Here is a 23,030-nt window from a genome sequence, read left to right on the forward strand (position 1 = left end):
CCGCGCTGGGCGGCGGCGCCCCCTGCTCCCCGAGACGCGAGCGCGCGACCCGTGGGGCCCGTTTTTTAATTAAAAAAAATCCAAAGGCAGTAGAGCCGCCCTGGACCTGGACCCAGTGTCCGGATGTCGTGAGGGAGCCAGAGGCGCCCCGGGGCGGTCAGGCCCGGCCCTGTCGTCTGTGCGGACTCCGTGCGGCCTCCCCGGTGGCGCAGCGGGTTGAGCGCAGCGCTGTGAAGCTGTCCGCAGCCTCCGCAGCCAGGTTCGATTCCCCGGCCTGCCGGGGAGCTACCCACATGGCGCGGCAGACCCCTCCTGCCTCGCCCGCTGCTCCCCTCAGCAGTGGGTTTCAGCCAGTCTGCCTGTTCTGCTCCCACTCTGTCTCTGGTGAACCCTCTCACCCCCTGTATCTCTGGCCTGTACCCCAGCTCTTGTGTGCATCAATCAATCAATCTCTACAAAAATAAAGAAACTTAACCATGATAGGTCAGTCTAGGGAGAAATATAATAATAAATTGTACGGTGATGTATGAAGACAACTTGACAGTGGAAGGGAATTTAAATCAGTGTAACTGTTAGCAGCTTGAACACAAAAGCAGAATGGATTGAAGAGCTAAATGTAAAACCAGGTGATAAGTGAAATGAAGAAAATAAAATCAAGTAACACCCGAAAAGAACATACACCTAGAGGCAGTAAAAATCATAAGTCAATACACGTGTCTATGTATTGTTTATAAAATCAAGTTTTAAAAATGAAATAGTAGTCAAAATAAGGCAAACAGCTATATTGAAAGTAGGAATAACTGATAAATCAAAAATATGTCCCCTTTGAATAGAAAGAATTCCTAAAGGAATTGTGTAACAAGAGAAAATACATCTGGGAAAGGAACACTAAAAAAAAAGTCAAACTTAAAAAAGGTGGTTCTGAAGACCATGGAGCGACCTTGATAGTGACTAGTGAACATCAATTGCAAAGACTTTAAATGTTGTGTGTGGTCACAGTGTCTCAACCAGCCGGACCAGAATAGCCCCCCGAACCCCTCTCCCCCCACTCTCCACCGGCTTTCCCTGTGCTGTGCTCTTGCGGAAAGGTGACTTTCCTCCTGTCCATCAGAATCTCTTTCCATCTGTACCCCCACTGCCACAGGCCAATCCACTCTAGCCTCTCCCCCGCCCCCAATATTGGAGTCTCCTAGTTGGGTTCATCTCCCTCAGTTTCTCTTTGAAATATATAAACCAGGGCCTCCCCGGTGGCGCAGTGGGTTGAGCGCAGAGCTGTGAAGCTGTCCGCAGCCTCTGCAGCCAGGTTCGATTCCCCGGCTGGCCGGGGAGAAACCCACATGGAGCGGCAGACCTCTCCTGACTTGCCCGCTGCTCCCCTCAGCAGTGGATTTCAGTCAGTCTGCCTGTTCTGCTCCCCGCTCTGTCTCTGGTGAATGCTCTCACCCTCCCACGCCTCTGGCCTATACCCCAGCTCTTGTATAAAAATGAATAAATCTTCAAAAACATTTTTTTAAAAAATACAAACCGATGTTACCATTCTCCCTGGGTCACTGGCTTGAAGGATGTTAAAGTCCCCCAAAACAACTTGGTGAAGATGCCCTGCTCCCCGCTACAGCCTCATTTCAACACACTCCCCCCCTTTCCCAACCACTCCCTGCCTCCAGCCACAACAGACTTTTTCTTCTGGAAGCCCCACAAGACACTGTATCTGTCCTGCTGCCCGGGGCTTCCCCCATCGCTACACGGGGCCCCTTGTTTGCAGTGGTGGCCGGTTCATAATCAGCCTGCCCTACTCTTCAGCCACAATGCTTTGGACACTGGGTGCCTCAACCCCCAGTCAGCACCCCCAGTCCTTCTGCTTAGCCACGTCCCTGGCCACCCCAAGACTGAGGTTCCAGCCTGCTTAACAGGGAGCCAGCAAAGAGGCAGCTTCTCCACCCGCCCAGGTGAGATCACAAGAATCTGAAGAAAAGCAGAAGAGAACTGTGAGCAGCCCAGGACCCCAACCCAGGGCTGTGGCTTCAGGAGGCCTGACTCGAGACTGACCCCAAGCCTCCCAGCCAGTGAGTTGAGCCCAGGTTCAAATGAGCAGGAAGATAAAGCAAAGTCTGAACCCCGTTCATAAACCTGGAAGCACAATATTACCCAGTCGACTGCCGGCAGCAACGGGCTGATTTCAGGCTGGGCAGACACAGGCTGGGGCCTGGGCAAGTCCCTTAAGTCTGGGCTCACCCCCCGCTGCACAGGCCAGCCCGCTCTGGCCCGTGCTCAGGGCCCTTCCGTAGACCAAGGGAGCAGGGCAGGGGAAGCGTGGGCTTTGCTTTCCGCAGCCCTGGCTTGGGGTCCTGGCTCTGCTGCTTACTGGCTGTGTGACTCGGGCAGGCTGGCCCGCCTGGAGGGGCTTTTCTCCTCTACCGTACACGTGGAAGCAGAATAACCCCCAGTTCAGATTGTGGACTTTGAAATCTCACTGTCTGGACCTCAACTCCTCTCCTGTGTGTACTGTCCAGTGGGCCTCTGGGCTTCAGTCTCATATGAAAAAACTGGGCTAATACCCACGGGATACATATGCCCACGGGAAGCTCGTGGGGTCGGTGCCAAAGTTTCGCACCATCTTCCAGTCCTCTGGGGTGCTGCGTGTGGCACACTGGGGGACTTTCCTGTTGTGCCGGCACCGCCCCGCAACTCAAGCAGGGTCCACTGTTTCCCTCCCCACTCTCGGGACGTGTAGTCTTCCACTCAGCAAGGCCACGTGCGTGGCCATGGAGCACCAGCTCCTCGTGGGCAGACCAGCAGTGGCCCAGGGGCTGCAGAGAAATCCTTTCCTGAATATTTATTCATAAAAAAGTTCTCATAGAACAAAACAACCAAAGCAGTTGCGTGAGTCCGACAGTGGGACTCCCCAACCATACCCCAGCTTGCCAGCCTCCTCGCCAGGACAGTGGCGGGGTGGGGGGGGAGGGGGGAGGGGAGACAGGAAGCCCCCAGGGACAGAGCCCCAGAGGAGGAATACAGAACCCGAAACTGTGGGAGACAGAGGGTGGAGCCCCACTAAGCCCAACCCGTTTGCTCTCCAGTCTGCACCAAGTCTGGCTCCCTCACACTCCCCAGGGAGCTCACCTGGGGAAGCTTCCAGAAACCAGGCTGCTGCTCAGGGCCAGGCCCCTGGAGAAAAGGGCCGGGTGGGGAGACCCAAACCCAGGGAGGGGTGCTCCGTGGGCCGCAGCTGCAGCCCACTGTGATCTTGGATTTGAGTGAGCACAGACTGTTCAGAGGGTGCGCCCAGGCAGGGAGGAAGCAGCAGGGAGGCTTGGCCGGCTGGCACCCGCAGCTGACGCCGCTCATAAGGCTGGAAGGAATTCTCAACAGTGCTGGAGGCCGAGGCAGGGCACCTCCCACCAAGCTCAGTCATCCTGGAGAAAGGCAGGAGGGAAACGGAGCAATGAGTCACCAGACACCCGGCTGGACGCCGGTCTAGAGCCTGGCCCTGGCCGTGGCCTGCCCTGATGAGAGCCGGCCCAGAGCTGCCTGGCTCTGCGTGGGGTTTCAGTCCGAGACTCACTTTATCAGGACCAAGGGGGTCCAGACCCTCCACCCTGCCTGCCCCACTCTCTCTGGACATGACATCGCCTTCGTCACCTAGAAAAAAGCCCATTTTCCTGTGGCTCTGCTTTAAATGTCCAATTGGGGCCTTTTGAGAATTCACACCTTCAGCTGCACACCTCAGAAAAACAGATCAACTGTGCAAACAGGCTGAGGCTCAAAGAGGAGGCTGACCCTTTGCAAAAAAATAAAACTCCAACAACTGTCAAGAAACAAGTCAGGGCCTCCCCGGGGGCGCGGCGGCTGAGCACTGGGCTGCGAAGCTGCCCGCAGCCTCTGCGGCGCCAGTTCGATCCCCGGCTGCTCCCCGGCCACCGGAGGAGGGTCCCCATGGCGCTCAGACCTCTCCTGCCGCCCGCTGCTCCCCTCAGCAGTGTCCTTCGGTCCTTCTGCCTGCTCTGCTCCCCGCTCTGGCTCTGGCGGGTCCTCGCGCCCTCCCGCGCTTCTGACTCTACCCAGTGCTTGTGTAAATAAATAAATAAATCTTAAAAAAAAAAAAAAAAGAAAAGAAACAAGTCAGCCACCTGGGCGGGAGCCCGAACTGGAGGCACACGGGCGCCTGGTGGGCTGCTCCAGGCCTCCCGGTGGGCCAGCGCTCCCTCATGGACGCCGGTGACATCAGCTCCCCTCTGCACCCCCTCCCATCAGCTTTTCTGTAAATCTTTAGGGCTGTCGTGTAGATTGGCACAATCCGGACCCCCCAGAAAATGTCCCAAGTCATCCCCGCAGACCCTGAGGCTAACACGCTCAGGAACGCCACCGCGGCTGGGGGGTCAGAGTGTCTGCTGTCTCCTCCTCCTACACCCCAAAATCGGTACGAACACACTCCCGCCAAGAGACAAACCCACTCACGCCAGGGCCCGCCTCCCCTACCTACCCACTCCTCGTCCTCCGCCCCGTCCCCCTGCTCGCGGGCCTCCGCCACGGCCCCCTCCGCAGACTTCTGGGCCATGATGTTGTCTGTCCAGGACGCCCCTGTCTTTGCGTCACCAGCAAAGTTACACTTGGTCACAGCGCCAGCCTCGAGTTTGGCTAGTGAATCTGGAAGAAGGGGAGAAGGTGAAGGCCTCCCTCCCTGGGGGAAAGGCAGGGGCTGCCCTGGCCTGGGAGAAGCCACCACTCTCTTCAGGTCTGGTGTGGTCAGGGACACCCTGGGTGGGAACCCCAAGCTTGGGCAGCACCCCAGGATCCAGAGTGTTCCGGCTCACCGCTCCAGGGCACTCGTCCGGGACTTAGGCGTACCCCAAGGGGTGAGTCTCCAGGGAAACGGATCGGCCTGCTGCCAGCCCCACAGGCCATGAGGGGACCCTCAGGCCACAGCTGCTCACCCAGGAAGGGGCCGTCGCCTCGAGTTTTCAGCCGAAGCCCGGCCCCCGGCTCCAGCTCCATGGCCTCCATCTCCGACTCCAGCACCCAGAAGGCCACGGTCTGCTCGGGGGTGAGGTGCTCCGTCAGCGCCAGCAGCTCGGGCTTGTTCATCAGCTCCTTCAGTGCCTCGGCTGTGAGCCTGTCCGTGTCCCCCTTGGCTTCCAGCTCTGCAGGGGCAAAGCACACGGGGTCACGGCACCGGCCAGTGTGGGGAGCAGCTGGGCGGGGGGCTTCTTTAGGGGCTCACAGCCTCCTCCAGGTAGGATGGACACTGTCCTGAGAACTCACTGAGGAGCTCAAGGCAGAGGGATCCGGGTGGGCTCTGGAGCCAGGCTGTCTGGTGCTAATCGGTGTGGCCTTGGACAAGCTACGTAACCTCTCCGCCCGACAGACAGAGAGCGATAGTTACCAACACACATCTGCAAGTGTGTTTTACTTCCATTTTGTGGAGGAGAAAACCAAGACTCAGAGGTTAAGTAACGTGTCTAAGGTCACGCAGTCTGCGAAGGAGACAGAACTGACACCCTCCATCCAGGCCTCCCACTGAGACCAGGGACCAGGCAGGGCTCTCTCCGGGATGGGGCCTGCCGGAACCAGGAGCAAACAGGGGTGGTCTCCACATCTCTGCCGGCCTGCTCTTCCCGGCCAAGGCAGGGCTCCCAGGCTCGGCAAGGATCCCGACAGCCTCAGCTACAGACCCTGCAGATGCCAGGTGGGTGGGGAGCGCCCCAGGGCCTGAAGACCTGGTGAAGGGGTTCGGAGCTGCTCCATTCCAGCACACAGAGGGCTGTGTGCACACGGACAAATCCCAGCAACCCACCGAGACTCGGACCCCCGTGCTGGTGTAAAGCCCCCGCCCGCCTGGTCCAGGACACCTGGCCGGCAAAGGAGACTCCACTCCCTCTGCCCTCGCCCGGCCAGGTCCCCGAGACAAACTCCTCACCTCCCACCCCACAGCTAACAGAAGCCACAGGAGGGGCCTTGAGCTCCCGGCCACTTTCCTACAGCCACACAAAGCCTCCCTCCTTCCCTTGTCCTGAAGTAGCTGGGGTCTCTTTCCTGCATCAAGCCAGTTCCTCTGTCTGGGCCCCAGGTCCCAACCCCCCGTCCCCCCCCCACCTCCTCAGGGCTAACCCTAACCCAGATCTTTCCTCCATGTCGCATTCTGGCTTGGACACCGCCCTCCAGAGCCCCAGCCCCAGAGTCCCGGGTGCTCTCTGTTGTGAAGCCCGCTGGCCGCGCCACCATCCGCATCTCACTGGGCCTGGCGGCACCCAACCCCTTGCTACCTCCTTCCTCCTGGCCCCGGCTTCCCCGGGCCTCAGAGGCACACACCTCCCCAGGTCCTCCTACCCCACTGGGCCCCCGCCCCTCTGCCTCCTATTGCTGAAGGAGCAGAGTTGGGGAGGACAGCCAGGCCTCGGACTTGGGGGTGAGGGGGAGAAGGCATGGGGAGACTGAGGAATGGGGGGGCAGGAAGGATCTCGGCCGGGGAAAGAGTTCCTTAGGCCAGACCAGCACTTCAAGGCCAGGCGCGCCGCCTGCAGGAGGCCCCGCGGGAGCGGGCGCGGACACCTACTGTAAGAGGACATGAGGAAGCCGGTGTTCACCTTCCGGGTGTCGCTGAAGTTGGGCTCAATCTCATTTCCCTTGGGGTCGAACTTGCGGCGATGGATGCGGCTGGGCCGGATGTACAGCACATAGTAGCGCTCCTGGGCAGGCAGAAAGCGGGGCTGCGTCACCCCACACACAAGCCCGCCGCCCCAACAAGCCAGGGAATCCCGGTGTCCAGGCAGACGGCACAGGGCGGACCCAAGGCCTCCGCACAGCCAGAGACGGGCCGTGGACAGAAAACCCAGGCATGGGACTGCAGTGGGGCGAAGCGGAGCGCAGGCCGTCGGGGCCGTGGAGCGGGGTGAAGGGGGTTCTGCGCAAGGGCTGCCACTCTGCCTCGCCCACCAGGTGTGGGGCCAGGCTCATCACGCCGGGCCAGCTCCCCCGTCACATGGAGCCGGGGATGTCCACTTCCAGCAATGCTGCAAGGGTCTGCGGAGGTGAGCGGGCGCCCGCACAGGGCGGAGCTGGGGTGCGCGTTAGCACTACCCACCGCGGATCTGACAGAGGTGGCAGAGGACATGCCCCAGAGATGGAAGAGACACCTCCTGGGAGAACAGGGAAGGCCCAACCTGAGGGGCAGAGCAACCTGCCGTGGTGCGGGAAGCCTAGGGCAGGCCTGGGACAGGTACCAGAAATGAGTCAAGTCCAGTGTACACGTCCGCAGACCGTGGGGCCCTGGGAGGCCTCGGAAGTCCAGGCTGGGGCTGCAAGTGGGATTGGCTCGAGGCCCTGAGGTTGGCACCTGGACTGTGGGATTTATCTGACAGACGGAATCCTCAAGGATCTCTTGAGATGCCGTTTAGGAAGCGAGTTGGCAGCCGGGTAGGAACGTGCAATGGGGCAGCCAGAGGCAGGAGGGGCGGCACAGGGTTTCATCAGGACAGGCTGAACTCCTGGGCCCCTCTGAGGTAAGGGAGGTGACAGAAAGCCGGGAAAGGAGAGGAGGTACGGCCACGGAGGGCAACCGGGGCAGGGGGAGGGAAGGAAGGGACAGTGGAGGCCACAGGCCTGCAGCTGCCGGGCCAGCACACCCTCTCCAAGGAGGGGGACCTCAGGAGGCACACTTGGAGAGGGCCTGAGGGACACTTCGTGGTCAAGGGCCATCCAGGGCCGGTCTGTCAAGGGCTGTCCAGCACAGAGCCACAGCCATCAGACTTCCAGGGGCCTCCAACAGTGGTGCCGTGGGTTCCAGACCGGAAGTTGGAACAGCGCTGGGCTTTAAGGCTTTTTAAGGTAAGTGTCACTGCAGACTCCAAATACCACCCCTCGGTTACCAACTGTGTGGAGCCGACGTGAGCATCTGTTTCCTAAGGACGGCAGCACCAGCCAGGGGCCGAACTGCCAGGCTGAGCACCAGGAGAAGGCAGAGGCTGCCAACACCCCTCCGAATATCCTGGCCCCAACCCATGGCTCCTGAGCACGTCCAGCGGCACCCACCCAAGTCATGGATGGGCTCAACTTGCCTCCCACAGTGGAGGCCCCAGACCCCAATGGAAGTAGCCCCTACTCGGCCACTGTGGTGGACAGGGGGCACTGCAGGCATACAAAGCCGGGAACTTTGGGGGCGGGACACCCCTGGACCACTGAGAGCAGCGAGAAGGCTCCTGGTAGGAGGTGCTCTGAGAAGTTTTCCAGCTCCGGGGCCCAAGTGACCCCCAAGACCCGACCCAGGAGTCCCAAACAATAATGATTAAAAAAGCAAGACCTTGCCAGCCCGTGGACCCCGCCCACCACACCATGGTGGGTCTCCAAGGGTCCCAGTGGCCAGGGCTTCCCTGAACTGCTGACCAACCCAGAGGTTTCCCAGTGGATGGGGCGGGCATATATGATGCCAGGTCTCGGGCCTGGTCAGCTACCCAGTGTGTGCCCAGGATCTGTGCCCTAACACCCCCTCCCCCACGCTCTCCACATTTGTTAACACTAACAATAATAATTGGAGCTTCAGTATAAGATTCAGACTCTCAGCTTCCCGTGGGCCAGGCCCTGGCCCCACTCTGAGGCCCCACAACTGGGGCTGAGTCCACTTCCTGTGTCATGACCACAGGAAATACATTTTCTTGACTTCACCGAAAGAAAAAAATATGGATCCTATGGAAAGGAAAAAATCCAGGTATAAGTGCCCCAGGAGTCAAATGTAATTGAATTCCAGAGGATTCCGAGGGTACAGAGTTGGTACCCAGAAAGGGGGGAGGTCACTGTGACCCCGTACCCACATAGACCACAACCCGCTCCGAGCTCGGCCTCAGGCCCCACACGGCCCGAACCACCATGCCAGAGAAGAGGAGGCTGAGCCGGCTGCCTCCCGGAGGAAACAGTCGCCGGACTGCCCTGGTTTCCTGACTCTGAACCTGATCCTGGTATCAGGGGTGACAGGACCCCTCAGAGGGCCTTCCAGCTCTCCCTGCACCCCCCAGGCTCAGTCCTGAACCCGCACCTCTCCTGCGCCTGCTCTCAACCCTCCAGCCCCAGCAGGCTCGGCCCCTGACTGCCAGCACAGCCCCCACCTGCCCCTTTCCACTGGGTGGCTGGCAACCTGCCCGCCCCCCCAACCGCTCTGTGAGCCCCTCAAGGGAAAAGCTGGACCCCAAGTCTTGCCCTGGTGGATCCCTGCACAGAGAGGCCTTGTTGGCTGAAGACCATGAAGCCGGTGCCCGGCAGGAGCTGCTAAGGAAGCCCCTCAAGAAGCCCCTCACCTTCCTGCCGTGGACATCCACGATGCTGTGGCGAGACAGGTCCACCAGCTCCCCCTCCAGCAGGACACCCGGGCCCCTGCGGAGGAGGTGAATGCAGGGTCAGCGGGTTCTGCCACAGAAAGAGCCACCACCCACGGCCACGGCCCAGGTCGGAGTCTGCAGGTGGCCCAGGTGGGCCACAGGTGTCTCCCCGGCAACCGGTGATCCACACCGGCTGTTCCTTGGAGGCGTCAAGGCCAGTTCGCTGCGGGGGACCCGGCGCTGGTCTCCTGCGGGACCTCGGGGTGTTAGGGGGAAAAGGCAGTCCCAAAGCAAATTCCATACAGGCTTTGTGGACTCCACCCCCACCCCAGGTCAAAGCCAAAGACACTGGGAACTCCACATCCCATCATCACCCAAGGGAAGGTGGCTGGGACCTGAGGGTGGGGTTCAGCAGCCAGGTGGATACAAAAGGCAGACAAGTGGGCTTTGGGGCGCTCTCCATTTTGGGGCCCTCGGCCAGCTCGCGGCGTCCGTCTAGCTCTGAGAGTGACTTTGGGGTTTCCAGGTCGTCGGATCGGGTAGGACGCATGAAAGACTTTATTTCCCTATTTTCTCCCTGAGTTGTCCATTTTCCTTATTTCTTTTTCTCTTGTAAATAAACCTTTTATGAACCCTTTTGCGTGTGTCTGCAGTGGAGTATTCATAAGTCCCTTTAAAGCGCGCGGGTGAGGACCCACAGCCAGGAACCCGTTTAATATCGGGGTTGCTCTATAACAGGGGTGCGTGTCATCAGAGCCTGCTTCAGAGCTACAGAGGGAGGGGACCAGCCCCCGCCCCGTGAGGTGGCTCAGGTGTGTGAAGGGATCTCCGCCAGCTGCTGAGCAAACTGGAAGGACTCGACCGTTCTGTTCCCTGAAACAGGCGCGGCTGCCAGGTGGTCTCCCTCTCACCTGCGCTAAAGCACCTGCTGCGCTTTCACAGCGGCCGCCCGACGGTCACCCCCTTAGAAGGGAGAAACCCAAACTCAAGGCTGTGACCCCGGGGGGCTGGGCCCTGCTGGGGATCCCCATCTCATGAACCTGGGGGCTTCCAGTTCTGGAACCTCAGGGATGGGCGGCAGCCCCCACCCTGCGCCCATCCCTGAGAGTCACTCCAGCCCCCCCCGCCCCCCCCAGCGCGAGGAGCCCGCTGGGGTGCGGGTGGGGTGGGGACAAAGGTCGGCGCCGCCTTTGGGGCCTGTTTGGGGGGGAGCCCGGCCTCTCTCCCGGGCGCGGGGCCAGGCGAGGGGTTCCAGGCCGCCCCGGGTGGTGGCGGGGAGCCGGGGTGCCGCGGGGTGCCGCGGGAGGGGGGGAGCGGGGGGGCGGGGGGACCTACCCCTGGTGCGCGGCGGGGTCCCAGCGCCCCGGCAGCCGCGCGCTGCGCACCGCCCGGGCCCCGAGGGCGCCGTCCTGGTAGATGCGGCTCATGCCGGCCGGGCGAGCGGCGGGAGGGCGCCCCGCGATCCCGAGGCCCGGGAGGCGCGGCCGGACGTTCCCGGGCGGGGCCTCGCGGCCTTCCGGGGAGGCGCGGCCGGGCCGGCCGTGTCCCCCCCGCGGCCGAGGAGAGGCGCCCCGGCCCGCGCCCGCCGGGGAGGCTGGAGCCGGGGCGCCCGCCCGGGGGCGGGGGGGGGGGGCTGGGGGGGGGGGGGAGGCTGGGCCGGGGCGGCCGGGGCTGGGGGGGGCGCCCGCCCGGGGGGGGGGCGGGGGGCTGGGGCCGGGGCGCCCGCCGGGGAGGCTGGGGCCGGGGCGCACGCCCGGGGGGGGGGGGGACGGGGGGGGGGCTGGGGCCGGGCGGCAGCGCGGGGAGCGCGGCGGGGCCCCGGCGGGGCGCGCGGAGGTTGGGGGGCCGCGACCCGGGAGCCGGGGCCTGAGGGCGGCGCCCCGCTGCAGCCCCCGCTGCCACAGCCCGCCCGCACCCCGCACCCGCCCGCACCCCGCCGTGCACGCGGGCGCGAGCGCAGATGCGTTAAAAACACAAAGCACGAAAGCGGGCGGGGGGCGGGGGGCGTCGGCGCGACGCCGAGGGGCGCCACCGCCTCGGGGGACAGCGTGGCCGGCCGCGCCCCCCTCCCCCCGCAGCTCCGCCTTAGGGGGCGCCGGGCCGGCCAGCAGGGCGCTCCGGGGCGCCGGGGCTTCCCGCCCGCAGGGCCGTCGGGCGGCCGAGCCGCGCTCCGAGAGCCGCAGGGCTAGTCTGAGGCTGGGGGGGGGGGGCCTACAGGGGTAGAAGCCGCCCCTGCTCATCGGACACGTGAAATGGCCAGCGGCCGACTCGGTCCTCACGAGCCCCAGCCGAAATGGAAGCTCTTTCCAGAACGTTCTTGCTGCGGGTCTGCTAGACTTGAGCGGCCTGCTCAGCCACCAGGGCGGTCACCTGCCGTCTGCGTTCCTGCCGGAGGTCAGAACCGCCCAGCCACGGTCACAGGAGCCAAACCTTGCAAGGCGCCTTCACATCAATCCAGAGCAGAAGGCCGGGTCACGCTGGGGCGGGCGCGCATCGCGAGGTGTGACCGGGAGCGCCCGGGCCGAGCCGGAGGGTACACTTACTCCCCACTCAGACAGCACGAGGTGTGACCGGGAGCGCCCGGGCCGAGGACCGGTGCATGACAAGGGACCCCAGAAGCTCATCCGTGGACGCTGTGTTGACAAGATTAGGACCGTGGCCAGGGCTGGGGGCTGGTTTCGATGACAGCCCTTGGTCATCAAGCTGGTAACACGGTCAGCAGACTCGTGGCCCCCGAGCCCTCGATGGCGTTCCTGCGCGTCCCCCACCCTTTTCTCCTTGTCCTCCTGCCCCACGTAGCTGGTGCTCTGTGATTATTCTATCCGTAAACACGGCCAGGAGCTTGTCTCGGCAGCCTCCTGCCTGTGCAGCCCGCTCCACGATGCCCGTGTCTTCGTCAGTGTGGTGTTGCCCGACGCAACGCTTGCTGAGGCTGTGATGTCATTATAAATATAATGACATTATAAATATAATGACACCCCCCCCACCACCGCCTTTATGGGCTTTGGGCAACACAGAGATTATCAGGACTTGTGCCTGGCACAGACAAGTCACACGAAATCAACAAAATGGGCGCGTGTGGTGTCTTCGGTTCTCGGCACCAGGTCACATCTCAGCACGTCGAACACAGCTCGTCCTCCAAGTCTGGTGGCTCCAGAAGAAACGGCGTGCCAAATTGCCACCGGCGGCGAAGTAGCCTAAGACAACGCATATCCAGGCAGAGCAGAGGCCGCAAAACAAAGGCCGCGGTGGAGGAAGAAGGACCGTCAGTCAGGCCGCTGGCTGGGAAGGAGCCATCCATCACCCGACGCCGACACATGCAAATGAGGCTCCGGCTGGGAAAGAAAATCCATGATCCACCTCCTGATGCCACATCAGAGGCTGTTGGCCTCCAGAGCCCGTGACCTTTCCTGTCCTCGCCCGCTCGAGCTGACACGATGCCTGGGCTCCAGCTGACCCCCGGGAACCATCCCCACCCTCCCCGCCTGGCTCTGCTGGGCTTTGCTCCCAGGGCGGTCCTTAAGGGGACTCCCCGGGTGGAGGTAGATCCGGGAGCTGCTGTGGTTCTGCGGGCAATGGGGGTGACTCCCAGTGGGGTGGGTGGCAACACCTCGGCGTAAAGTGGCATCAGTCACTCTGCTGCGTGTGGGGCCGGTGCCGGCCGAGGGAAGACGGAGCTGGGAAACGGCCTGCCTGTGGCACTGATGGCGTGAGGACAAATGACAACGCTAAGGGACGTGGACGAGGCCGGCTCATACTAATCACATTGGAAACCTTGACAGAAGGAAAATGACAGTTGCCTGGCACCCTGAGCTGTGGGGGAGGGGCTGCTTGATGGCAGTTTTAAGGCTTCAGGGCCGAGTGTGAAAAGCTGGGCCGGGCAGCTGAGGATGACCCAGTGCCGGGGAGGCTGCGAGTGCAACGTTGCCAGATCTGGGACCCCAGGGCGGGGACACTGGGTGGATGAGCCTGAAAACCCTGAACCCCAAACTCCCCTGCATCCTCCTGGCAAGCAGCAGCCCCCCTCCCTGGAGACAGGTGAGGAACCTCCCTGGAAGCAGAAACCCCCACACCCCTCTATTCCCCACCTCCCCACTCCCATATATCATTTGCTTTTCTTACCATCTGCCCTCATCACCATTCCTTGCTTCCAGGCCACAAATTCAAATCTGGTCTCACCCCAACCTGGGCAGGAAGGCACACCCTAGGAATTGCAGCAGACCTGGGCAAAGTGCCTGAAGGAAACCACATGGCGGCAGACCTGGAGGTGAAATACGCGGGGGTATATGGGGCTGGATTGCAGAGGTCCCCGACAGGGCACTCCCCAAAGGTGAGGTCTGGGGCTCCAGCCAGGCTCTGCCAACAGTCTCGATGCCCGTGGAGCTAAAGCCCATACCTCACCCATGCCATATGCTGGGCACAGGATGCCAGACTGCTTCATGTGACCAGTTCAGTCCAACAGTCACTCAGTCAACAGATCCTCAAGGAGGACTTGCCTACGTCGGGACGTCCTGGGTACCAGAGAAAGAGAGTGTGCCCCAGGCTTCTGTCCTGGCGAAGTGGGGCCAGGCACAGACAGGACAACCCAGAAGTGAGAGCATCTCAGACAGCATTCCAGGCCCGACAGCACTGTGGGGAAGGGGCAGCTTTGGCACAGGGAGCCGGGAAGACCTCCCAGGTCAGAACCCTTTGAGTTGGGGACAGGCACCCAGGCAAAAGGCCCCAAGGGCAGGAAAGGCCTCGGCCCATCAAGGGCACTAAACAAGGCCTTCCGGGCACAGTGTGGTGACCGGAGGGGAACAGTCCTTCCCAGGGGTGTATCTCACCAAAGCCAGCTCTGGTCTGTGGGAGGGTCTGTGTGTACACCCACGCCTTTCTTCTGGCCGCTGCATGTCATGGGCACAATCTTTCCAGAAGGAGAACGAGAAACCTGGTCTGGGGACTGCCTAAGAGCCTGGGGCTCCAGGGCGGGGAGGGCTCTGATGCTTCCTCCTGCATCTTTTCATGTTGCTCAACATTTTCACCATGCACGTGAGTTACCTTCTCAATTAAAAACTAGTTAATTTTTTAAGATGGAAACATCTTAGTCTTCAGTCTCATTTGTAATCATAGAAATGCAAATAGAAACATCAGGGAAATAAGATTTTTTGGGAAGGATTTAAAAACTCATAAAGCTCATGGTTGGGAAGGATGTGAGAAAACAGGCTCGCAGAGCCTTTATGTACTTCGTCTGTGGGAAGGAGCCCCAGCAGTCCTTTCCCGAGGGTCAGCTGACATTGTTTGCCTCAAAGGCCTTAACCCTTGTCCTCCCCCCCTCTTGGCTTCTCCACATCCATGGATTTCTTCAAGGAAAAGATCTGGGAGAGGTGCAAAGATTACACAGCAAGACATTAAGCCAGCACCTTAATAATAGGGAAATTAAAGGAACGATTTAAATTCTAACAGGGGCCACTTATTTAAACAAACTAAGGTTTATCCATCCAATGCAACTGTACGACTATGTTTAAGATGCTGTTAAATGATATTTAATGACACACAAAAACGTTTTCAATTGACCAGGAATAGGTAAAAAATAAGTCACAAAATATCTGTACTCTAATCTGAGCCCAAATACTTTTGCAAATGGGTATGTAGACTGCAAAAGTAATAACAACACTTAATAAATCATGAGTGATTTATAATCTCTTCTTTGCTTACAGTACATTTTTTTAAAAATCTATTTTATTTTATTGATGCATACAAGAGCTGGGGTACAGGCCAGAGGTGTGGGGGGGGGGGTGAGAGGACTCACCAGAGACAGAGTGGGGGGCAGAACATGCAGACTGACTGAAACACACTGCTGAGGGGAGCAGTGGGGAGACAAGGAGAGGTCTGCCGTGCCATGTGGGTCACTCCCTGGCTGGGGATGAAACTCAGGCCATGGTGGCTGCTAATAGCTTCCTAGTGCTGGAATTTAACCCCTTGCGCCACCTGGAAGGCCCACCATCACAGTATTTTCCGTAGTAGCTGCATCAATTTACATCCCCACCAACAGCACACGAGGCTTTCGACTTCTCCACCCTCACCAGCGCGTGTTCTTTCTGGTTGTTGTTGATAGCATGTGAGGTCAACATCGCCATGACTTTGTGATTACTGACATGAGCACCTTTCATGTACTTGTTCACCAATTGCCTACCTTTTCTGGAGAAATGTCTTAAGTCCTTTGCCCATTTTTTAATCGTGTGGATTGGTGGTGTCGAGTTGCAGGAGTTCTTTATGTATTCTGGATATGAGTCCCCTAACAGAGACATTGTTTGCAGAAATGTTCTCCCACCTGTGTGTCATCTCTTCACTACCTGACTGTGTCTTTCATCACAGAAGGTTTTCATTTCCTCATCGTCCAGTTTATTTCTCTCTCTTGTTGCCTTTGCTTTGGGGTTTATATTCTTATAGCTCCTTGTCACATGTATGATATGCCAATACTTTCTCCCATTCAGGAGAGTGGCTGCATTTTGATGATTATGTATGTTGCTGTGCAGAAGCTGTTAGTTTGTTGTCATCATATTTCTTTACTTTTGCTTTAGTTTCCTTTGGAGTCACATCCCCAAGTATGTCACTGAAACCAATGTCTCCATGCTTTGTAGACATTTTCTTCTATTATTTTATGGTTTCAGGTCTTCCACCAAGTCTGTAAGTCATTTTGAATTAGATTTGGCTATGGTGTGAAGTAGTGGTCTAGTTTCATTCTTTTGCATGTGGCTGTCCAGAATTTCTTTTTCTTTTTTTTCAATCACATATGAAGCAGTGACAAAGATTGATTGAGTCAACCTCAATGCATTTGTAATACATAGCTATTAGACCATCATCTGAGCAAAATTTAGTTAAGTTAGAAGCTAACACTCAGCAGTGTGTTTCAGCCAATCTGCCTGTTCTGCTCCCCACTTTGTCTCTGGTGGATCCTCTCACCCGCCCATGCCTCTGGCCTGTACCCCAGCCCTTGTATGCATAAATAAATAAATCTTTAAAAAAAAAAAAAGGCAAGTACAAAATCCCTACATAGCTGGAAAGTTTAAAGCAAATTGCCCAATAACTCACACAAAAGAAGACATTCTGGAAATTTAAAATAACTAGAACAGAATGATATAAAAACATTGTATCTCAAATTATGTGCGGGTTACAGTAATTCTTTGCTCCAAGATGCTTAAATACTTATATAAGAATGGAGGAAGGCCTTAAAATTACTGAACTAAGTGGTCACATTAAGAAGTAAGAAAATGAATAACAGAATAGAAAGAAAGAGAATAAAAATAGAAACCAATGAAATAGAAAACAGAGTCAGGAGAGTTGATCGAAAAGTGAACACTTGGGCAGCGGTTGAGTGCTGGTGGCGAAGCTGCCCGCAGCCTCTGCAGCGCCGGTTCGATCCCCGGCTGCTCCCCGGCCACCGGAGGAGGGTCCCACATGGCGCGCAGACCTCTCCTGCCGCCCGCTGCTCCCCTCAGCAGTGCACCTCGGTCCTTCTGCCTGCTCTGCTCCCCGCTCTGGCTCTGGTGAGTTCTCTCACCCTCCCGCGCTTCTGACTGTACCCAGTGCTTGTATAAATACATAAATAAATTAAATTAAAAAAAAAAAAAGAAAAGTGAACACTGGTTCTTTGGAAAAGAACAAATAAAATTGACACACTTTTAGCAATGTTGGTCAAGAGAAAAGACATGAATAAATATTAAGAATGAAAATAGATACTATCGCACAGAAAGTATAGATGAAAAAGATAAAAGACTGTCATTAATAACTACATGCCAACTAATCTGAGAATGTGGGCAAAATATTCAGATATTCAGAAATATATAACTAATCACAGTGATGTAAGAAGAAATGAAAAGCTTGAATGCTTCTAAACCATCTTTACAAGTTAATCAGTGACTGAAAATCTTTCTATAAAGAAACACCAAGCCCAAAGATTTTAAGGAGAATTCTTACCAAACTTTCCAGGAACAGGTTGACCCAATTTAATACAGACTCAGGCACACTCACTGTACCAAAGCCAGACAAAGAGAGATGTAGAAATTCTAGACAGAATGTTATCAAGCCAAATCCACGGTGCATAAAAAAGATAATACCCAATGACCAAGGTAAATTCATACCAGGAATGAAGGAGAGATTAGAAAATCTACAATGTAATGTACATATTAAAAATTATGAGAGAGAAATTCATATAAATAATAGATGTAAGAAAATGTATGAATGATATAATTCAACACCCACATGTATTAAAAAACTCTTAATAAATTAGAAAGAAATTTTATAAATCTGAAGTATGTGTATGAAAAAATAGCTAGAACAAATTTGATTCGAAAAGGAGGTGCTTTACAAGCATTCCTGTGGGTGGTAGGAGGAATGGGTAGGAGATTGGTGGAAGGTTATTAGAACTTTGGTGGTGGGTGTGGTGTCAGATTTGAAGAGGCACAGAGCTACACTCCTAAAACATGTACAGTGTTATAAACTAGTGTTACCTCAATAAAACATGCTAATTCAGAATGAATAAAAATATCAGTATTCCCTTTAAATTCAAAAACAAGTACGCCCGGGCCTCCCCTGGTGGCGCAGCAGTTGAGCGCTGGGCTATGAAGCTGCCTGAAGCCTCTGCAGCGCCGGTTCGATCCCCGGCTGCTCCCCGGCCACCGGAGGAGGGTCCCACATGGCGCGCAGACCTCTCCTGCCGCCCGCTGCTCCCCTCAGCAGTGTACTTCGGTCCTTCTGCCTGCTCTGCTCCCCGCTCTGGCTCTGGTGAATTCTCTCACCCTCTCGCGCTTCTGACTTTACCCAGTGCTTGTATAAATAAATAAATAAATAAATAAATAAATAAATAAATAAATAAATAAATAAACAAAACAAGTACGCCCACTGGCATCTCTTCTGTCCAAGACTGGACGTGAGGTCCTAGCCAATGCAACCATATGAAAAAACTTCATTAGAGGCACGGTGGCAGAAATAACGGAAATAAAGCCCTTGTTATTTGTAGATGACAATTCATTTACACAGAAAATCTGAAAGTATCTATGGATAAATTATTAGAAACAACAGGAGAGTTTTACAAATGGAAGGATATAAGATTAATACACTTGCATTTTTATACCCCACCGTGGTCACCTTGCAAGGCAGGCAAAGAACCGTGTTGGGAGAGCTGTGCCAGGAACCACCACCCCTGGCTGGCTTGTTGGGCTCAAGGATATTGCAGCCCTAGCCCATCAAGGGGAGGGGCTTCACAAAACACACCGGGCATTCCTTGAAAAGGCACTAAAAACACAAATTACAAAACTGGCATAAGAAGAAATAGACATTCTGAATATCCTGTATCGATTCAAGAAATTGAATTTGTATTTTAAAAGCATGTGCCCAAACACTTCAGCAACATTCTTAGGAATTTCTAGCTGTGCAAATATTTGCTCTCAGAAAAGAAGAAATCTCTACAATCAGCCTTACACCTTAAGTAACTTGAAAAAGAAGAGCAAATTAAACTCAAAGGAAGGAGAGGGGAAAAAAATAAGAGCAGAAGTCAATAAAATAGGAACCAAGCAAACCTTACAGAAAATCAATGAGGCCGAAAGCTGGTTCCCTGAAAAGGTCAATAAAATTGATAAACCTCTGGATTGACCAATCAAGAAAAAAGAAAGGAAGACACAAACTGTCGATACATTTTGATTTAAGTTTGTTTTAGTCGAATGTTGAACATTCGACTTAGCCCTAGAGGTGAGTCCACAGAACAAGGCAGAGTCAGAGAAACACAGCTCCCACGCGGTCCCTTCCACCCTGGCTCCTTCCTCCCCTATAGGTTCTCAGTTTATTTATTTTGTGGCTTGTCCGTTTCCAATGCTTGCATGAGAAAATACGTGCAGAGTGAACATATTTACAGTGTTTCTCAGATGGGGCTCCCGTGGGGTGGTTCAAGATTCTTGTGATTATGTCATGTTCAGAAATAATCAATCCCTCCAAACAAAAACCTTTTAGGGTGTTCAGAAACACGTGCAGGAGCATATTTAATACATCAGTGAATGTGGTTCTAGTTGACAAGTATCTGCAGAGAATATCAAAGGGCTTCATCTGACTCCAAGAGGAGAGGCCCGTCTGTTTGTTGACAGCAGAGTGACAAAGCACTTGGCCGTCTGCACGGGGTTTTGTGTGCAAAATTGGCCCGGTTTATCTTTTCCAGAAGCCTATTCTGTATTCCAGAGCCCCGTCTATTCTGAGTGATGCAGCCTCCCTTCATAATTTGACCAGCAGAGCTCCGGCCCTGATACCATCCGGACATGAGGGTGTCCTGCCTGGGGTGGGGTGGCTCTTCAAAAGTCTTTCCTTGGCAGGGTCTAAATTCGATATCCTTTTCCCTCTGTAAAGTGATGAGCTTTAACTAAAAATCTTGACTAAAACTATAATTATTTGTTTTTAAACCCTGAGATAAGCACAGTGTGGACACTGATGGTGTAGCTCGTGCACACGGGGAGAAAGCCTCAGTGTCCGCGGGGTGACCACACCTACCTGGAGGCGGGTAATTCGGTTGCAGCTGTGACTGTATAAACACTTGCGCAGCTCGTGGGATCCAGTTGTTTAATTTTCTTTTTTTTTCATATTTTATTTATTTTTGCATAGAAGAGCTGGGGGTAGGCCAGAGTGAGGGGGTTGGCGAGAGGATTCATCAGAAACAGAGTGGGGAGCGGAACTGCAATCCACTGCTGAGGGGAACAGCTGGGACACAGACGAGGTCTGCTGCACCGTGTGGATGAGCTCCCTGGCAGGGGACTGACCTCAGGCCACGGAGGTGGGCCATCGCAGTGATGGTGCTGAGACTTAACCCCTAGGCCATCAAGGCGACCCTAATTTTATTTTCAAAGATTTATTTATTTAGACATACTAGAACTGGGGTATAGGCCAGAGATGTGGGGGGTGGGAGGATTCACCAGAGACAGAGCGGGGAGCAGAACAGGCAGACTGACTGAAGCACAGTGCTGAGGGGAGCAGCGGGCAAGACAGGAGAGGTCTGCCCGCCATGTGGGATTCTCGCCCGCCGGCCAGGATGAAACCCTCCCTGCAGAGGCTGAAGACAGCTTCACAGCGCTGTGCTCAACCACCTGCGCCACCAGGGAGGCCCAATGACAGACATTTTTTAAATGAATAGTTGAAAAAATAAACAACAAATATCGGAAAATAAGTTTACTCTCTGTATAAAGCACACAAGTATATATGAGAGATTGTGAGAGCAAACTGTCTTAAATTATCTTATGTAGGCATTTAGAGCCTTAATTTTGAAACATAATTAAATCTTACCCGGGAAAGTTAAAGGTCAAGCTATAGCATATTAATGATTTGACAAGTAACTAATTATATTTTTGGCTTAGGAAGGAACCAGTTTATCTTACACTTGGACAGAATTATACAGCTAGATCTCACGTCAGAATGTTGTGGTCACAAATTCTTGTTCCTTTTCTTTTTGCTTTTTAAGATTTATTTATTTATTTAGGCATATAAGAACTGGGGTGTAGGATATAGGTGCGGGGGTGGTGGTGAGAGGATTCCCCAGAGACAGAGTGGGGAGCAGAACAGGCAGGCAGACTGAAATCCACTGCTGAGGGGAGCAGCGGGCGAGACAGGAGAGGTCTGCAGTGGCTAGAGAGAGCTCGATAGTGCTGAGACTAACCCCTGCGCCGCCAGGGAGGCCCCCGCCTGTTCCTTTTCTTTTAGGCTCAACTATCTTGGTATTGACTTTCTTATATGGTGGTCTAGATGATTTTCATTATTAGCATCATTGTTAACATACCATGCTATTACTAGCATACAATAATGGTTATTCTAAAAAGCAAAGGAGGCTTATTGTCCTTCTAGGACATTAGGGAGGATACCTATGTATGTGCTGACAGATTTTATGTGACTAATAAATGTTGGAATATAAAGAAAAACACTTTTTAAAAAAGATTTGTTTATTTATGCATACAAGAGCTGGGATACAGGCCATAGATGCCAGGGGTGAGAGGATTCACCAGAGACAGAGCGGGACAGAACAGGCAGATTGATCAAATTACACTGCTGAGGGGAGCAGCGGGCGAGACGGGAGAGGTCTGCTGCGCCATGTGGGTTCCTCCTTGGACGGCCGGGGATTGAACTGGTGCTGCAGAGGCTGCAGATTGCTTCATAGTGCGGTGCTTAACCCCTTGCGCCACAGGGAGGCCCAAGAAAAACACTTTTGAGGTATAATTCTCAATATTCTGTTGTTTAGGTTGTATAGACAGATTTATCTAAAAATTTAATGTGCATATTATGACATTATTTCTGAGCTTTTGTTTTCAATTCTCTTGAATACTCAGAATTGGAATTGAAATTTCTGGGTCATATGGTAATTCTCTTTTTCAATTTTTTGAGGAATTGCTATACTGTTTTCCATAGTGGTTGCACCATTTTACATTCCCACCAACAGTTCGGGAAGAGCTCCAATTTCTCCACGTCCTTACCAACACTTTCCACCGTTGTGATATCAGTCACACAAATGGGCATGAAGCGGTATCCCGTATTTTTTTCTCATTGTAGTTTTACCATGCATTTACCTAATGACTAGTGGTGTTGAACATCTTTTCATGTGCTCATTGGCCATTATATATCTCCTTTGGAGAAACATGTCACTGTTCCTTCTAGTGTCTTATGATAATATCTTCATTATTATTATTATTTTTTTTTTTAAAGATTTATTTATTTATTTATACAAGCACTGAGTACAGTCAGAAGCGCGGGAGGGTGAAAGAATTCACCAGAGCGGGGAGCAGAACAGGCAGAAGGACCGAAGTACACTGCTGAGGGGAGCAGCGGGCGGCAGGAGAGGTCTGCGGCGCCATGTGGGACCCTCCTCTGGTGGCCGGGGAACAGCCGGGGATGGAACCGGTGCTGCAGAGGCTGCGGGCAGCCCTGCAACCTAGCGCTCAACCGCTGCGCCACCGGGGAGGCCCTATTATTATTATTTTAAAGATTTATTTATTTATGCATACAGGAGCTGGGGCACAGGACAGAGATACTGGGGGGTGAGAGGTATCACGAGAGACAGAGGGGGAACAGAACAGGCAGACTACTGAAATACACTGCTGAGGGGGGCAGCGGGCAAGACAGGAGCGGTCTGCCTCGCCATGTGGGTTGCTCCCTGGCGGGCTGGGGATCAAACTCGTGCTGCAGAGGTTCGGATTGCTTCATAATGCGGCGCTTAACCCCTTTGCGCCACCAGGGAGGTCCAATATCTTTATCATTTTTCAAAAACAGTCTCAGGGCCTCCCTAGTGGGGGGAGGGATTAAGACACATCCCATGAAGCTGTCCACAGCCTCTGCAGTGCGAGTTCAATCCCCAGCCTGCCAGGGAGCAACCCACATGGCGCAGCAGACCTTTCCTGACTCACCCTCTGCAGTGTGTTTCAGTCAGTCTGCCTGTTCTGTTCCCCGCTCTGTCTCTGGTGAGTCTTCTCACCCCCACACCTCTGGCCTGTACCCCAGCTCTTGTATGCATAAATAAATAAATCTTTAAAAAAATTTAAAAAAAGTGTCAGTTCTTAGCAATGTAAGTATCATTTTTTTATGTTTTCAATTTTTTATCTTTATTACAGTGATAAACAGAGCAGTTCTTCTTGGAAACAGATAGAACCAAAAGTCTTTTTTTTTTTTTTTTTTTTTTTTTTTTTTTGTGGGACCCTCGCCAGTGGGCGGGGAACGAACCAGCGCTGC

At 54.7% G+C, this 23,030-nt stretch overlaps 1 protein-coding gene across 1 annotated transcript; it reads right to left on the reverse strand.

Annotated features, from left to right (window-relative positions):
- Positions 1-349: 349 nt before the first annotated feature.
- On the reverse strand, positions 350-10,729 carry ARPIN (actin related protein 2/3 complex inhibitor). Its single transcript, XM_037509889.2, has 6 exons — positions 10,638-10,729; positions 9,282-9,357; positions 6,551-6,683; positions 4,932-5,138; positions 4,481-4,644; positions 350-3,413 (listed from the first exon to the last, which is right to left on the reverse strand). Exons 1-6 carry the CDS (start codon positions 10,727-10,729, stop codon positions 3,405-3,407), a joined length of 681 nt encoding a protein of 226 aa, XP_037365786.1. The 3' UTR covers positions 350-3,404.
- Between the last annotated feature and the right edge of the window lie 12,301 nt (positions 10,730-23,030).

The sequence above is a fragment of the Talpa occidentalis genome, unplaced genomic scaffold (genome assembly GCF_014898055.3).
Source record: "Talpa occidentalis isolate TD23 unplaced genomic scaffold, MPIMG_talOcc4v2.1 talOcc4.14, whole genome shotgun sequence".
Classification (NCBI taxonomy): Eukaryota; Metazoa; Chordata; class Mammalia; order Eulipotyphla; family Talpidae; genus Talpa; species Talpa occidentalis.

What these genes read in the sequence shown, in the direction of transcription:
- ARPIN (XM_037509889.2), bottom strand. Translation starts at nt 10,729, where the DNA reads ATGAGCCGCATCTACCAGGACGGCGCCCTCGGGGCCCGGGCGGTGCGC. An exon ending in TGGATGTCCACGGCAGGAAG is followed by an intron (nt 6,684 to 9,281) that starts GTGAGGGGCTTC and finishes CTGCCTGCCCAG; the next exon opens with GAGCGCTACTATGTGCTGTA. An exon ending in AGGCGACGGCCCCTTCCTGG is followed by an intron (nt 4,645 to 4,931) that starts GTGAGCAGCTGT and finishes CCCTTCTTCCAG; the next exon opens with ATTCACTAGCCAAACTCGAG.